Below are 17109 nucleotides of genomic sequence, written 5' to 3'. Positions count from 1 at the left end.
CATTGGCTAATCTCACCCTTCCTTGTATCCTCAAATATATACGGAGTACAGTATATATAAGTAACAAAAAAGGAAAATTGCAGTGAGTGCACTCCGCGAGAGAGAAAGAGAGAGATGGCAAGAATCAATTCAATTTGCGTTGCTTTGCTATGGAGTCTTGTTCTTTTCGGAACCTTAACTCAAATTCAGGTATGTTTTATATACATTTTCAAAAAATTATTGATTGATATATGTAGATTTCCCCTTTAATTTAATTGAGATCGGAATTTAGGGTTAACGCATTTGAATTTCTAGATCATCATGAATCTATGAAAAATTGAGAAAACAAATTAATTTTCTTTGGGAAAATTGATATAGGCTAAGAAGAAATCATCCGAAGATCTGAAGGAAGTGACCAACAAAGTGTTCTTTGATGTTGAGATTGATGGGAAACCAGCTGGTAACTTTTTCTCATCTCATTGAGATTAAATTCCTAATAATTTTTTATTTTCCTTCTGTTTGTAAAATGTTCGCGAATTTTCAATTTTCTGTTTGTATCGGTTCATGATTTTTAGATGGGGTTAGTGTTGCAAAATAAAATTCAAAGAAGAACAAAAAAATTAATTTTTTTTATCTGTGACTGTGATCAAGTGATTTATGTTGATTTAGTGGTAGATTTTCCACCTTTTTATGGTAATAATTTTGATATAACTTTTAAAGTTGTTCTTTTCATGAATTTGAATTATTGTTTTTAATTGTGTTGCTGCTGATTTGTTTTCAGGCCGAATTGTTATGGGTCTCTTTGGCAAGGCGGTTCCCAAAACAGCTGGTAAATTGTTGAATGTTTGGTTCATCCAGCTTAATATTTGGTTCATGATCTCAAAATGTTACTGACTTCTGCATTGTTTTCTGTTTTGTGTAGAAAACTTCAGAGCATTGTGCACTGGTAAGTTTGTGAAGTTCAATCTTTGATTTATTTCCGGTGTTCTTTTCGTAATAGTGTGATTTATCATCATGCTATGAATATTGAGCTTTAATTCCAAACAAAGCATGATAATTGTAGAACAGAAGGGAATAAAGGGAGTATCTTTGTTGAGTATATGAACAAATGGTAGGAGATGAAACAGGAACTATGTTGAGGGTGTATTAAATTTCTAATTTGAAGTGGTAGAATATGCTATTTGCTGCTGTAATAAATGTGGGTTGATAATGGCTCGAGGAGTAGTTTGGCTTTGTTCAATGTTCATGACACGCCTAGATGGTAATGTTTCTGTATGCAATTTCAGGAGAGAAAGGTGTTGGGAAATCCGGGAAACCCCTCCATTACAAGGGAAGCAAATTCCACAGGATTATTCCAAGTTTCATGATCCAGGGAGGTGATTTCACTCTTGGGGATGGAAGAGGTGGTGAATCAATCTATGGAGAGAAATTTGCTGATGAAAACTTCAAGCTAAAGCATACCGGACCAGGTATATTACTGTAACTTATCGGAAATCTTCTTGTACTATTTCTAATTTGAGATTTCGTAAAAAAATTCTGCATCAATGAGATATCTCCCATATTTTCCAAATAATATGTCCCCCCGTGTGCATCATCTGATCAAAAGTGTTGGGCTGATCTTTATCCATGATGTATCTGCAGGGCTTCTGTCTATGGCAAATGCTGGTAAAAACACCAATGGTTCCCAGTTCTTCATCACAACCGTAACAACCAGCTGGTGAGTACCTTGCTTTTAGAAGGAAAAAAAGTTCTCTGTTGCCTTTACTTTTGATTTGGGGATGTAGAGAGTGCTTCGGTGAATAATATTGATGGATACGAAGGAAAAGAAATCAGGTATTGGGGGCACTTGTTAATAGGATTAGGACAGGAGTAAGTTGGGAATTGATTGTCAAACTTTGGGTTTTGTGCTCACTGGAGAAATCCCTCAAGAGACAGACATACTAGTTATGTTATGACTAATGCTTTAATTCCCTACAGATGCCCCTGGTTCAATACTTTAATTTTAACCTTCAAATGGTTCCTCGTCTTTGATCTTGGCAAGTAATCCTCCCACTTCCCCACTTTAAATCAAGTAAAAGAAATGCTGATGCCAATGCATGCCATTTCTCTTAGGCTGGTTACATAACTGAATTTTATTTCCAGTAGAAATCAAGTTTAAAACTTCATTACCATAGTTTGGTTTGATAGAAGGAAATAAATGGCAGGAGAAGTGGAAGGACCTTGAGATACTATTTCTAACATCAGAATATTATTCATCCTTTACTAATCAGAGGAATGGTAAAACCAGTTTTTCCTGTGGAAGGAATATCTTTGCAACCAATCAGTGCAACTAAGCTGTCCTTGTTCTTGTCAAGATTTGTATTTAACCTAATGAAATGAAAACCTTGTTCTAATTGGTGTTGACTAGCTTAACCTAATGAAAACCTTGTTCTTATTGGTGTTGATTAGCTTAATCTAGTGAATATCTTGTTCTTATTGGTGTTGACTATTGAGACAGCTTTGATTATTTTCTCATACAGCTAATGAAGCTCCAATCTTTATTCTGTATAGGAGTAGCAAACATGTGTGGGTGGACTAACTATTTGTATTAATTCGCAGGTTGGATGGCAAACATGTCGTATTTGGCAAGGTACTTTCTGGAATGGATGTTGTCTACAAGATGGAAGCTGAAGGAAAGCAGGATGGTACTCCTAAAAGCAAGGTTACCATCGCTGATAGTGGAGAAATTCCTCTATAATCTCTCATCAACCTCTCCTAATTCCTTCCTTTCCTTAAAAACAGATGAATTGGGGAAAAGACCATAGTCCAACACTAGTCGGATGCAATGAATTTGCACTTTAGTTTTAATATTAGGTGTTGTTGGACCCTTTATTGGTTGGAATCGCCTGTTTTTCATCTCCGTGTAAACCCTATATCATATACGATGAGCTGTTTTATAGATGAGTTAGATTTTGCTGCTACGCTCTATTGAGATTTTGCTGCTTTGGCTAAATTTAATACAGAGTATTATCATGGGCGAAATTTCCGAATGAGAAGCTGTGAAGATGAAAGTTATCAATTTTCCATACAAGTCACAACAAAGAACAACACACCATAGAACAAAGATAACTCACTCTCTCACCACCACAAATTAAACAAGATCAATATCGATCTGCTACATGAACCAAGAATTTATCCCCATGATAACCAAAAATCATACAACCACCACAAACTAGAAATAAACACAACTTTACTAATTGTGTATAATATCAACAATCGGAAGAGATTAATCAGATATAAACTATATGATCACTGTAAAATCTTCATTTTGTTCATGATCTCATTATCTGTAGCAGTATCTAGTTATTTACCCCCTCCTTCCAGCCATTATCGCAATTCTTCCACATAAATTTGCGTTGGCAAACCAAATTAGTGAAATCAATAGAAAGATCAGAGTACATGGACAAAATCTTGGAAATATTTCCATTGATTTCGCAAATTAGGTCACCATTCTTCGCCAAGTTGTCTAGATTTTTCGACTGATGATTTTCATTCACTCGTTGAATCAAAGCAGAGTTTTCATCCAACACCGATTGAACTCGCTCCAGTCTGCTGCTCAGCATCTTCCACAACTCTCCATCAAACTCCTCGCCTTCTCCGTCGTCTTCATCACCGAGATATTCCGTTTCCCGACGAAGATCGTGGCTGTTCGTTTTCCGATGGAGAATATGATCGTTACCGGGAGATATCATCTTCTCTAAGGTTTCCATGGTTGACCTTTAAAGGCATTGATTTCTCTATAAGCTACGCGAAAATGGTGGATATTTTTGTGCAGAAGTTATCGGCTTCAATTTGGCGGGGTTTTTTTTATTGGGTGGGTCATTTATTTGTTTATTTTAATTCTGGTGTTTGTCTTTTCGTGCACTTTTTGAACTTTTGGGATATTTTTAAAAAATATCTTCACCTAACCTCGGATGAACAAACTATAAGATCGTTAACTTTTACCAGCAGGGGTATATATGTACCGGGTGCATATTATACACCCCGTTTTTAAATGAACTCTTGAAATTGTTAGGGTAAACTAAAGATGGCTGGGCCGGACCGGACCGGACTGGGCTTCGGTAGCCGGGTTGGGCCCATGACAAGCCCATGTTGTATCATGTTGGGCTGGAATTTTCAAAAAGGGCGCAGGCCCGGCCCGAGCTCACGGGCTTTCGTGCTAGGGCGGCCATCGTGCTTAAGGCTAATTTTACTAAATTTAGCATGCTTTGTCATGCTTTTTCCAAAATATTAAGGTCCACGACTTCGTGCCCGTACCAGACCATGCTTTTTTCGTGGTCGAGTCGGATCAGGCTTCGGGCCGGCCCGACCACAACCATCTTTAGCGCAAACCCTCTTTTAAAGGTCGTTCATGGGATTGAACCCCAACATTTTGATTGGAAGATGAAATTCTTTCCAATAGGGCCAATACATTATTTGGTAAAAAAAAATTAAATGAACATGTAGGCATGTAGCTTATATTCAAATAACATAAACTAAAACAACATACTCTATATAGTTTAAATTCAAAAAACATATAATATGGAGTAAAACGTTGAGAACCGTGCACCCTGGTATAATCTAAATTGCGGGCTTTTACGAAAGAAAAATGGTAATGTTAAAAATGATTAACACTCATGACTCATGAGGAGTTGAGGTCTCTGTGAGTCGTGACAGAAGAAGCAATTGAGATTTATCCTTTCTGATCACTATATATACACACCAGCAGAGGCAGAGGCAGAGGCAGAGGCAGCAGCGCGTGCCTGGCACACACTCGTACGTTGCCTCTCTGCTAAGACTCCTGATGGATACTCTACTGATAACAATACCTCTGTCCATTGTTATATCGAACAAATCAATGACAGTCATGGTGAACTGCACTGCACCACCAGGTAACAAAATCTGAAAATCTACAATTCCAAGTAAAAAATTATTGTCGTTAATAACGTAACAAAGGCAACAGAGTAAGTGACCAAATGTATTATCATTAAGCTGATAACTTTGTACAAGAATTTCAAAAGCTGGATAGCTAGAATTTATATAATACTCTCAAAGTTGTGTGTTGTAATTCCTGCCATCCCAGATAATAAATACAAGTTTAATCTCACGTCTAGCATTTGCCAGGTGAGTCCTTCTAGCAATAAGCTACAGTTAGTTTTTACAAATTTGCTATAGAAATGGAATATTGCCAACTCTAGTCAGACTCACTGTCGCTTCCAGAATCCAGAAAGCTGAACTCTCTTGGTCCATCCAGTCTAATAAGAACTGTACCTTGGTTCTCTTCCTTCCACTCAATTCCTTCTTTCTTCAGAAGCTTGACCACCTGCATCCATATTGATTACTCGTTGCAATGTTAAAAGGGCAAATTTATTTTTATTTTTAAAAGACCAAAATTTAAATTGACGATTCAACAAGACCTAGGGAATTGGCAATGCATCTGGAAATATAAAACAATTTTATATGGAATATAATGATCCCTAATGCTTCAAATATTCATTAGCCTGAGCTTCAGACAAGAGCACGAGACATACAATTACCAAAGCTTGATCTTTCCAAGAGCATGACAAAGCCAAATGATGAATGTACAGGGAGGGAGTATGGATTTCATAGCATCAGCTCTATACCACCAAATGGCTACTCGATTATCAACCCTCAAGCTACTGGGGAATAAGTATGAAGAATGTAACACCAAGTACTTCGCTATTCCGGTCACTAACAGAAAATTCGGACTAATATTTACTATTCTCTTACCTAGGAGCCGAGTCTGCTCGTGAACTACTCGATGCTCGGCTGGGGTAAAGCCCGGCTTGAGCTCGGTTTGGCTCGAGATCTTAACGACCCAACCCTGATCTATCAATGGTTCGGCTCTAAAACTCGTGAACAAGCTCGAGTTTTTTCAAATCTGGTATTTTTGTTAATTTATTTATTTGCATAAATTAATTTTAATAGGAATTTTGTTTTTCAACATATAAAACTTGACAAACATGGTTCTTAATTGATACTTGATGATCGAGCCTATCGAGCTTCAAGCCGAACCAAACTCGGTTTAAAGTTTCAAGCTCGAGCTCAATTTCCCGGGGTCGGCAGCTCACGAGCTCGAGCCTGCACAGGCTCGGTCTCGGCTCGTTAACAACCCCTACTTAGATTTCTTTTTAGCCGCCTGTAAGGTCATAAAATTAGGTGTCACACTGAATGAGGGCAAACTACCAATTTACAAGCAACTGATGCACGGTTGGTATATAATAAAAAATAGCTAAGAAGCTGCAAGTCCATACCGATTGTTTAAGCATTGACTTCCCAAGACCACTTGACCCACATCCAGTGATTATCCGGATATATTGCACAGCTAAGAAAAACAGCACAAATTAAGAAAACTATAAAAGCAAACGTAGCAATCCCAAAGAAAAGGTAAAAATAGAAAAACAAACACATGAAATGCTCACAGGATATATATGTTCCAAATAAAAGATGAAGCTTTACGAGCCTCAATGCTGGCTTAACATGTTGCCCGTGCAAATCAATTGTCAAAATGTTTTCTATCCCCTTGTTCCTGCAAAATCAAAAACAACAATGGCTTAAAATGTGAAAACAAGCAAACAAAAAAATAACATTAGCAACTCGTTTATTGCATGGTCTTTGATGAAGCAACCTGGCCTTAAAAATTTGCATGCTTGCTTTTTCATCTGCTTCTCGAGCCACTTTGCTGCACAATTTACCCTAAACAAAAAACAATGTGATGTCAAGATCTATGGGAAAAAACACTAGCCACCTGATGGATGTCAAGTTTTGAATCTGTTCAGTACTTCAGTGAATATGATAAACAAGAATATCTAGACCAACGGATCCAGCCTAAAAATACCACAAAATTATCATTAACTCGTTTACACCTCATATCATATACCTCTACATATACAAAATACGAGCTTTTTGTGTGAGTGCGTGTGGGGGAGGGGGGGGGGGGGGGAGTTGAAGGGCAAGAGGCACCTTCTCAGACATGTAATTGGCATAATTCTTTTCTCCATTTGAATATGCAGTAGCAGCCTGCAAATTGACAAAAAGCTTTCTCATTAAATAAAGGAATTGTCTTAACCTACCTAATAATAAAATTACAGGAAAACTACCTCGACTTTTGTTTTCTGTTTGCGAACATAATTTAAGAATTTTTTAATAACCTTTAAGTTAAGCAGTTATCCAATTTGACTCACAATACGTTGCCTTGGATTGACAAAATAATGGGAAAATGGGGAACAAAACACGAATGTAGTTTGGATTGACCTATACTCCGTAACATTTTCAATGTAAAATGATTTCCCATGGAAAACCTTTTTCAAGAAAAAACACTTCTTTTGTTTGTTTCTCCTTACAAGAAAAGTTAAGGATAAAAAGAAAAAGGGAGTAGAGTAGTGAGGATGGATGGGAGGAAAGAAAAAAGAGGTAAGGTAGAGGGACTCCTTCAGAGATTTGGTTTCCCTTGCTTTCAAATGAAAATGTTTCCACCCTTGAGAGATTTATTTTTCACCATTAGAGAATTGTTTTACACCGCTTTACAAACCAAACAAAGGAAAATGATGGCAAATGGGAAAATCATTTTCCAAAAAACATTTAACACCAAACCTAACACTCCCTAAAGGTACCATTAAATTATAGAAGAATTCTCAAAAGATATAGTTGTGCAAAAAAATACAAGGAATTACTCTATATAGATACTATAAACACATTTTTTTCCCAAATGAAAAGCATATACGAAATGCATATTTGGATTTTTCTTTGATCAGTCTTGCATGATTTCGGCGCCAGGTTTGGTCACAATATGACAAAAGTTTGTAAATATTGAATTGTATAGCAGCTAGAAGATCATTCTACACATCATTTTATCCTTCCAAATACAATGAATAGATGAAAAAAAAAATATAAAAGAGGAAAACCTTTTGGTAACAGGTTCTCATTTTATCCCATTCTTGTCGTGCCGTTTCCCTAAACACCATATATTCAGCTCCCTTTGCTAAGTAAATCAGTTTAGACACAGACATCAGTAAATACAAGACTCAAAAGGCAGTGAGATCAATACATTAGATAGGTATAGCATAGACAATAAACCGTAAAGGATTCGCAGCACATATGAACTTTTGCCCTTCAAGACAGTAAAAATGGAGCATGTTAGGATGTTGAGTCAATGTTCATGCAACATACACCAACTACAGAAAAATGAAATGTGTGCCAACTTTAAAGATATTAAAAAGGTCAGTATATTGGGGTAAAAACTTGAAATAATTCAGAAAATATGCAGGGAAATATTGAAACAAAAAGGAAAAATTAGATATGAAACCCAGAAAAGGGTGAAGTAAGAAATGATTGGATTGACCTATCAAAGAAAATATAAGAAATGAATGGATTGATCCATCAAAGAAACATATAAAGAGGCTAATACAACGGAAGATTATTTTCTAGGTCATGGATATTGAAATACAGGCCCGGCCTTGAACCGGCCCAAAATGGGACACGGAAAAGGGCCCCCTGTTAACGAGGCCCCAAGTTTGATGAAAAGTTAACAGATGTAGAAAAAGAAAAAAGAAAAAAAAAAACTAAACTACACTAACTTACTAGTAGCAGACTAGCAGCACGTGTAGACTATTGTATGATTGTCTTTCCTCAACTTGCATGGGGCCCACACAGAAGGTGTCAGAGACTCAGAGAGGAACTTTTATCGTGCATGATTCATTACTCTTTAATTTATCACGGTAGAATATTGTAACATTTTTAATCTATAATTTACTATTTTTATTTGTGAATTTATGAGAAACTTTATGCCTTTAATTGTTTTTATAGGGGCCTATTCTATGATGGCTAAATATTAGCACAGGGCCTCCATACTCGTTGAGCCAGCCCTGTTGAAATATAAACACAAAACAAGGTATAAGAATAAGATTAAGGGTTTGTTCGTTTCCAGTTCTTTTAACTTATTTTCGACTTATTTCAGCAAAAATAAGTTCAGACAAGTTCACGTATGTTCAGTAAAGCTTAAGCAATATTAAGTTTCTCCAGACAATCACGAGGAATTATTTTAATCAAATAAATTCAGATAAGTTTGTTTCAGTCAAGTTCAGTTGAACCAAACATAACCTAAATCTACTTCACAAAGGACATAAACTATTTTAAATATTTAATCATGTCTTAAGAATACAATGCTGAAATTCACAAGTACAGGAAAGACCAAGTTTGAAAAGAAACAATACTAAGAGAGAGTATTGATAGATAGCTACAAAGAGTAAAATTATATACTTATCCTTAAAAAAGTACAATTAGATTGTAGTGAACCTCTCTACACAATTGTCACCAAGTACAAGGACATTCACCAGAAGATGGTTGGCAAATGAAGGTTAACAACAGGCACCATTTCCCGATTCACATCAAAATATCACTAATCTATCTAATGAGTTTCTAAACTGATTCGAGATCAAGGGTTCAATTTAATGAGACAAGGGGTGAAGGATTATCAAGAACACCTTTATTGTAACACAAATTTAAATGAGGGTATTCCACTCATGTTACAGTCAGCGAGAAAGACAGAAGAAGGCATGGCCGCAAATGGCAAAATAAAACAAAAATGGAAAGAAAAACCACTAAGGGAGTGGGGTAAACCATTACCAACCCATCCCCGACTCCAAACAGAAAGTATAAACACCAAGGATTCCAGTATTCAAATAATAAATATAACATAGCCAGCAATTTACCTTGGGTGCTCAGCTCTCGTGCAATAAAACTAGAAGGACCGAGTTGAACTCGCTTCTGTGCAAAAGATTCCATTTGTTTCACAACATTCCTCCAGTTCATGATACTTGGATCCTCCTCCGAATTCTTAGGGATATGAAATAAAGATTCTAAAACTTGCCGTGGCAGCTCAGGCCCATCAGTTCTAAGACTTGCTGCCGCCGACTTACTTGAATCATCAGAAGAGACAAGAGCTTCAGCGTAACTCCTGAAATCATAAAACATCATCTCGCTCAAATAACCTTGTAAATGCAGATATTGTTTCAGACCCGAAGACAATAGGACAAAATAAATCGGTATTATAGGATTATAAGATAATGAATGGTACACAAAAGTTAAACTAGATAAAAACAAATAAACATAAATAAAACTATCGTACGATTCATGTTCATTGATTTTCAAGCAGAGTTAATTTATACTGGTAATAGGAGTATAGAACACAGAACCAGATATAGAAAGACATGATGGACCAGCAGCCTGCAATCTACCAGAAGCAATCACCAAATATTTGAAAGTCATAAAGAAGCTGCTACCCATAGGTTTTTTTTGACCTTTCGGGACGCTAAACAGCAAGGAACAGCATGAATACCTGCCATTAAAGTCAAGGAACCGTACATTATCCGGGACATCACCTTCGGATGAATATGAATTTGAATCTGATCCTCTATCAGCCAGCTGCCAAAACTATTTCAGACAAGCAAACAGAATAATTAAGCGAGTGCAACTACCAAGTAAAAGGAATGGATGACAGGTAATCACAAACATGGACTTTGCAAACATAACATGTATAGCATACTAATAAAATGCTAAACCAGACTGGCTCTTGACAAGATACAGGTAGGAGAAAGAACTTGAAAAGGTTTGATTGATCATTCTACTCCTTGTTCTTTATTTACTGGTCTGCCGCCAAAAATATATAGACAAGTGGACATGATCCTTCGGTCGCAAAATCAGAATTTAAGGTAAAATCACTCACCCCGTCAATACAATCTATATTTCTAAAATATTCAACACTGCTTGAGCAAGAGCTAGAGCTAGAATATTTCTCACTACCAGATGTTTCACAAGGTGCAGATAAATCAAGCAACACCTCTAGTGCCTGCAAAAGATTAAAAAAACAATAAATTTACAGAAACTGAGTAGTACGTGACATTATATGCAAATAACCCCCATGTCTCATCCACTTAATAAGTCTGAAAAACAAGCAAAGGGCGTGAAATAAGGAGTAGAGGAACAAACAAAAACGAAATGGGTAGAAAATAAAGCCTGCATGTGGTGGACTACATTAGAATTCACATGTATATCACTACTTTAAGAGATACAAAAGGTCCAAAAAAGAGTATGCACATCAGATTATTGGATTGTTGCGTCACTTGCGTGTTGGTAAATAAGTATTTCAATTACTATGAAGCGTATGAACCACAAAAAAAGAACATAGATCCTAAGGCAATTTATTTCATTTCTCCAACTCCAAAACAAAATAAGGAGAAATTCTCTAAATATGGTTCTCTCAGGCTAATGAATATTGGTTCAGATCACCATTATTTACAGAAACTATGTTGGAATTACCCAAAAATAAGATGTATATGAATGATAAATGCATATCTACTTTTTCTTATCATTTGCAAAGTGTTGCCATCATTTCAAAAAAAAAATGGAGATGTTTAATACGGAGTAAGAAATTTATGTAGTACATTGTTTTAGTAAGTAGGTTGAATGTTACAATACTTAAATACATATTTCCACAAGTTAACTCAGCCGTATAAAAGTTGTATCCGTTATCAGACACATAAAATGCATTGAACATTCTCAAAAGTCTTATAAGCTATCACAGTTAGATCTATCGACATAAAATACGTGATTTTAAATGGGGACGTTAAAGATGATAGAAAACATCGAGTTTAATCAACAAAAATATATGAAGGGAGAATTTTGTTCATGATTTTAACTTTCTTCCTACGTTGGATTAACACATTACGGAGACAGTTTTAAGGGAATCAGCATGCAAACAAACGCAACATCGAGTTTAATCAACAAAAATATAAGAAGGAAGAATTTTGTTCATGATTTTAACTTTCTTCCTTCGTTGGATTAACACATTACGGATACAGTTTTAAGGGAATCAGCATGCAAACAAACGCAATTATTCGACATCTTGACAAAGAGTTGCCAGATGGTGGATAGTATTCTGATTATGATGCTAGGGATACCTTCTCAACATCAAACCCACAGTTACCTGCAACAACAAAATTACACAATTCTTTCAGTATTGGTGGCCGTTATCCCACAGGGATAATCATTTAAGATGCCCCAGGGGAAGGCATGAGAATAAGCATTAATTTGTCATCAAAAATGCCAATCCCCAGATTCAGAAGTAACTACAACAACAAATGACAAAACAAGAGAAAAGTGAGAAACAAAAAGGAGTAGAATGGAAAATCATCTGAAAGCAAAATAACCATATTTGTTACTCTGTAATATCCTAAGATAGATTTTAGGAGCTTAAATATATATTCTACTTTAGAGATTATGGAGGCTTGTCAGGCTACATTTCATGTTTTTATTATTTAGGCATGCAGAGCCTATGCTTAACATGGAACCCTTACAGTCTTACCTGATAACTTTTCCAAAGAAAAAATACACGGACGAAGAAATATGTTCAAAGAAAGACAATAACGTTGAAAACATTAAATCTGCAAAATGAGTGGATTTCAAATTCCGTTTTGAGTCAGGAAAGGTACAAGAGTGATCCACGATGAACAAAGCATAAGCGAAAATATCGACTCGAGTAAGCACCGATAAAAACCCAAAAACTATGAGCATCAATAAGGGCAGACTCTTATATTGAGGGTTGTTAGGTGACTCTTAGGGAGAGAGACACATTAATGAAAAAATATAAAGAAAAAGAGAAGTCCTGCAAAGCCTGCAAGAAGTGCAACAACAATTTCAAAGTGGACAAGTGCCCCACATGTTTCCAAAACAAAGTTGTCACCTCCCCCAACAGATATAGGGGAGACCCTCATAACAAGAGTCTCTCTCCTATGCCACCTAAGTTCCTACTCAAAAAAAGAGTCCCCTCTCAAAAATGGTAAAAATGCACTACTCTTAAGTACTACTCCCCCATTCCCTGAAAGATTTCCCCAATTTCTTTTTCGGCATGTCCCTTTGAGTTTGCCCCATACCATTTATAGTATGTGTTCTTCACATTTTCCTCACACTATATTATTTACATTAATAAAAAAAAGACAAGGCTACCAAAACACTTGCTTTTTCTTTTGCCTTCTTTCTAATAAAGTGAAAAATGTGATATGGGCAATCTATTAGGGACAGGAGGGAGTAGTTCTTATTCTCTCTTATTCTTATTTATTTTAAAAAAAAAATGCAAAAAATGATTATGTAGCACTAGCTCTTATTAAAAGACTCTTGTTATTCACCTAAGAGCTAACTCTTAATTTTTTTCTTTCCTTAAGTGTAACCTATGAGCCCCCCACTATTGATACTCTAAGATCCTACTCTACATAAGTGTTACCACCCAAAAATTGTAACACTAGCTCTTAAACACTAATCTTATTCTCTCTCTTATCATTCTCCCTTACCTTTTAATCAATACTTCGTATATGTTATCAAAAACATATGAAATATATCTGTTGGTGGGAGGTGACAATTTTGTTTTGGAAACATGTGGGACACTTGTCCACCTTAAAATTGTTGTTGCACTTCTTGCAGACTTTGTAGGACTTTTCTTTTTCTTCATTATTTTCATGTAAAACGCACTACCTTCACAAACATACTACCGCCATGGCGTCGTTTCACTAGCTCTTGTTTGTTTGAATTATCTCTTATTTCAGAATTTCCCTAGCAATCTCTGATTAAAAGACCCCCTCCGACACTATTGATGCTCTAATGGTTCTTCCAAAGGTGTGTTCACGGAAGATGAATCAGGTAGGCACAAAGAAATAGCTGAGACAATAGAGGATTAATCCTAAAATATCCCTAGTACTTCTAAGGATGAAGGAGGCTAGGCTATCCCAATAATGATTATCAACTCAAGGATACAAGGTAGCCCTATTTTTCAGGGCAGAAACAAGTAGAGAACATGCCTCGATCCAAAGTTTAAGTACCAGGCAGTGAAGTACTATGACAGTGAACTAACCAATGCCCGTATGGCCTTATGTGTATGGCCTTATGTGAATCATTATAGGTCCATGAGTCCATCAACAGCATTTATTACCTCCGTGGGCTCCGCCCATAAAGTTCAATAATTTGTACATTGTACTTTTCCATATTTCCCTTAATGTTCCCTCGGGAAAGAAATACAATTCTCAAGACTAACTTGTGCCAAGGTAAAGATATTATTTAAAAAAAAACAGAAATAATGACAGATAGTCATGGACTCATGATAATTAAACTCGTTTCTTGAAGAAAAATGACCAGACAAATGCGGCCTAAAATTTAGGGATGGAAGAAACAATATCCAGATATTTAGCATATCAAAACACTAAACTACTCCCAAGTGGTTGGGGCTAAATCTGCAAGTACATCAAGCTCCCTAGACAACATACTCTAAAACTCATATAAGTGGTTGTTAGTGTTGTTTTACGGCCCCAAACAAATATTGCAAACTGACAACCATGGGGATGCAACAAATCCTTGTCCCAACGACTTTTGGCAAAAGCAAACCCTCTTTAAACCGATGCCTTGTACTTACTGAGTTACCTCAGTCATTTACAGAAACCTTTACAACCTGAATAGTCCACCAAGTTCAACTATTTCTTCAAAGTAGGAATACACATAGACATAACATCCACCCAATATATTTGAATGATTTGATAAAGGCAATGGATGACCATGGTTTGCAAGTCAGAGATTATGCACTTTGATGGACATTTCACGAATAAGAGCAATTGTCAACCTTGAGCACCTCAACTACTCATGATCCAACAGAATTTGCATATAATCAATCCGACAACAAGTAAACAACATTAAGTTTGAGCAAACAATATCAACAGATAGCATCAATTTAGCACAAAAAGTACAAAATACTCACATAGTACATCTCTAACAACACCCATGTTGAGCTCACAGTCATCTCCAAGCATAGAGCAGAGAAATTGCTCTGCCTCCTCTATATCTACCTTAGCATCACCCAATCTTTTTTCCTTCACAATATCCTTTCTCGAACTCGAGGTTACGTAGTTTTTTCCGAGAACAGTTGAAACAGTTCCTGTTGTAGCCACCATACCTTTCCCTCTGCCACCCCTGGAACTCCTACTACTATTGCATACAGAAAAACCGTTTGATTCCGGAATACCCTCGGATGAATTTGAATTAGTATCTAATCCAAAACTTTGGGAGGAACTAGAACAACTAGCTTGGAAACCCTCAGAACTTTCAGATAATCCACACAGGATCTCAGCTGCTTTGTTTGGATCACCATTTGCCTCTTTATAAGCTGCTTCAGCTTCTTCAACAGAAGCCAATGAAAACGCCTCCACCAAACTGTATATGATCTTTTCTTCCTCACTCTCAGCATTATTTTTGGAATTTCCAGAAACACCACTATTTTGCAGCTTCGAAGGCTGTGCTCTTCTCTTCTTCCTCTTTGAATGCTTCATATCTCTCTATTCAACACGAAGATCAATTCAACTGTACTGAAATTAAGATTTGGGGAATCGTCGACAACACTTAAATTAATACTACAAAACTACAATTGGATCAATTAAACTCGAATTCGATAACAAGAATTAAAAAAATTAGGGTTTTGACCCCCGTTGAAAACCGTCAATTGGGGGAAATCAAAAACCCACAAAATTGAAACAAAAATGTAAGGCTAGCGAGGTAGCAATTCAGCAGAGGAAAGGGGGACGGAAAATGAGGGAACCCTAATTGAGAAATTGATTTGGGGAAAATTTGAAACAATAGTAAGATGATTGACGGAGTTTAGGAATTGATGGTGACGGTTGGGTGCCATTATTGAAGGGGTTGATTCTTTTGGAGGAAGTATAAAAGTTGATTTTTTGATCAAAACTCAACTTTATGCAAATTGTAGTTTAGAGGGGTTTTATCTTTCACCAAAATACGACCACAATGCCAAATATCTCGGTGCACCTATTTTCAATTTATACTCCTTATGTTCTTAACTTCCTGTTCCCAACTCCTAAGTCCTAAGTGTTTTTCGCTTTATCTAATTTTATGTGTTCTTACTAATTGCAGCTTTTAGAAATCTGATCTAACTTTTACTAGAGTTGGCAAACGTGTCGTGTCGTGTGGAGACTCATTCGTGTTAGTGTCGAATATAAAAGGGTTGGAAAACCTCAACACTAACCCAACTCATTTAATTAAACGTGTCGTGTGGTGGCGTGACGTGACGTGACGTGTTACTCCGTTTAATGCGTAAATCTTGACACTAACCGTTTTTTTGTGCCTGATTCGTGCTGTATTATTATGTTGTGTCGGATTTTGTCAACTCTAACTTTTACTTTACTCAGCTCAATAAGTAAAATATTAGTTTTCTGAAGTAACACATACTTTACCGTCATAAACATAATAGAACCCAAAACATATCATAACCATGAATTAACTATTCTGGATAATTATTTGTACACTTATAACACATTGGTGCTCTAATTAACAACGCGCTACGAGATTGAGGCTAACAACAAAATTGTCGGGAGGTGTAGAGCGCTTCGTACGAGTTTAAGAAGAAAAGGGAATGAGGGTTTTATGAAAAGTTGATATTATTGTTGAGTAAGTATATTATGAGACCGCCCTGCGCATTAATCCGTTGATATCATCATTATATAAAATAATTATACAATAAAGTATAACTATCTGATTTATTATAAATGAATGAACACAGCTATTTCATCACATTGTATAACTATTTGATTAGAAAATATAATTATTTGGTAAGTTGACCTTATACATAAGACCATCATATGTAAGTTTTTGTATTGTTCTTTCTTTTTTCATTGCTTCTTTTGATACGCTATATAATTTCCTTCAGCTACAGGTCAGGATAATTGTTAAATTGGATTTCTATTCGAGCATTAATTACCCCGATCCTTTTGTTCTATTTTTATGTGAGCATATACTTATCTCTTGAACCATAAGGAGATTTTGGATAATTGAATATATTGGACTTCATAAATAAAATAAAAGTACATTTTTTTGTATGATGAAAATCATATTAAATATTACGTAAAACTATTTATAACAATATTTTTTTTATCGTAGTCGCATTGCTTGCATGATGAAAAACTCCTCAATCATTAATACGATTCAACAACCATGATGACAAATGCACTTCAAACTCATACTTTAAGCGTATAGTCCAACATAAAA

The 17109-nt window shown here is 36.0% G+C and overlaps 3 protein-coding genes across 4 annotated transcripts; 1 reads left to right on the top strand and 2 right to left on the bottom strand.

Moving 5' to 3' along the window:
• Window positions 1-35: 35 nt before the first annotated feature.
• On the top strand, window positions 36-2939 carry LOC110803023 (peptidyl-prolyl cis-trans isomerase CYP19-4). Its single transcript, XM_022008480.2, has 7 exons — window positions 36-189; window positions 358-439; window positions 761-808; window positions 902-925; window positions 1266-1448; window positions 1621-1696; window positions 2578-2939. The coding sequence occupies exons 1-7, from the start codon at window positions 115-117 to the stop codon at window positions 2714-2716; spliced, it is 627 nt and encodes a 208-aa protein (XP_021864172.1). The 5' UTR covers window positions 36-114; the 3' UTR covers window positions 2717-2939.
• A 79-nt stretch (window positions 2940-3018) lies between these two features.
• LOC110803021 (protein EARLY FLOWERING 4) lies at window positions 3019-3887 on the bottom strand. The gene has a single exon (XM_022008478.2). It carries the CDS (start codon window positions 3726-3728, stop codon window positions 3318-3320), a length of 411 nt encoding a protein of 136 aa, XP_021864170.1. The 5' UTR covers window positions 3729-3887; the 3' UTR covers window positions 3019-3317.
• Window positions 3888-4966: 1079 nt separating this feature from the next.
• Window positions 4967-15863, bottom strand: LOC110803052 (SMR domain-containing protein At5g58720). Of its 2 annotated transcripts, XM_022008515.2 has the most exons (11): window positions 14813-15862; window positions 11976-12001; window positions 10742-10864; window positions 10355-10449; window positions 9729-9973; window positions 7923-7999; window positions 6982-7038; window positions 6647-6714; window positions 6441-6547; window positions 6273-6343; window positions 4967-5320 (listed from the first exon to the last, which is right to left on the bottom strand). In XM_022008515.2, exons 1-11 carry the CDS (start codon window positions 15378-15380, stop codon window positions 5192-5194), a joined length of 1566 nt encoding a protein of 521 aa, XP_021864207.2. In that variant the 5' UTR covers window positions 15381-15862; the 3' UTR covers window positions 4967-5191. The 2 variants fall into 2 exon arrangements, with proteins under 2 accessions (XP_021864207.2, XP_056683651.1); XM_056827673.1 differs by lacking the exon at window positions 6982-7038 and having other exon boundaries at window positions 14813-15863.
• Window positions 15864-17109: the final 1246 nt, after the last annotated feature.

The sequence above is a fragment of the Spinacia oleracea genome, chromosome 1 (assembly GCF_020520425.1).
Source record: "Spinacia oleracea cultivar Varoflay chromosome 1, BTI_SOV_V1, whole genome shotgun sequence".
Taxonomy (NCBI): domain Eukaryota; kingdom Viridiplantae; phylum Streptophyta; class Magnoliopsida; order Caryophyllales; family Amaranthaceae; genus Spinacia; species Spinacia oleracea.
This window is presented reverse-complemented; position numbering and strand designations above follow the sequence as displayed.

Excerpts from the sequence above, each read along its gene's own strand:
- LOC110803021 (XM_022008478.2), bottom strand. The coding sequence starts at position 3,728 with ATGGAAACCTTAGAGAAGATGATATCTCCCGGTAACGATCATATTCTC.
- LOC110803052 (XM_022008515.2), bottom strand. The coding sequence starts at position 15,380 with ATGAAGCATTCAAAGAGGAAGAAGAGAAGAGCACAGCCTTCGAAGCTG. Across the intron at positions 12,002-14,812 it reads TGTTGTTAGAGATGTACTAT|GTAACTGTGGGTTTGATGTT; the intron begins GTGAGTATTTTG and ends TTGTTGTTGCAG. Across the intron at positions 6,548-6,646 it reads ATGCAAATTTTTAAGGCCAG|GAACAAGGGGATAGAAAACA; the intron begins GTTGCTTCATCA and ends TTGATTTTGCAG.
- LOC110803023 (XM_022008480.2), top strand. The coding sequence starts at position 115 with ATGGCAAGAATCAATTCAATTTGCGTTGCTTTGCTATGGAGTCTTGTT. Across the intron at positions 809-901 it reads GGCGGTTCCCAAAACAGCTG|AAAACTTCAGAGCATTGTGC; the intron begins GTAAATTGTTGA and ends TGTTTTGTGTAG. Across the intron at positions 1,449-1,620 it reads GCTAAAGCATACCGGACCAG|GGCTTCTGTCTATGGCAAAT; the intron begins GTATATTACTGT and ends ATGTATCTGCAG.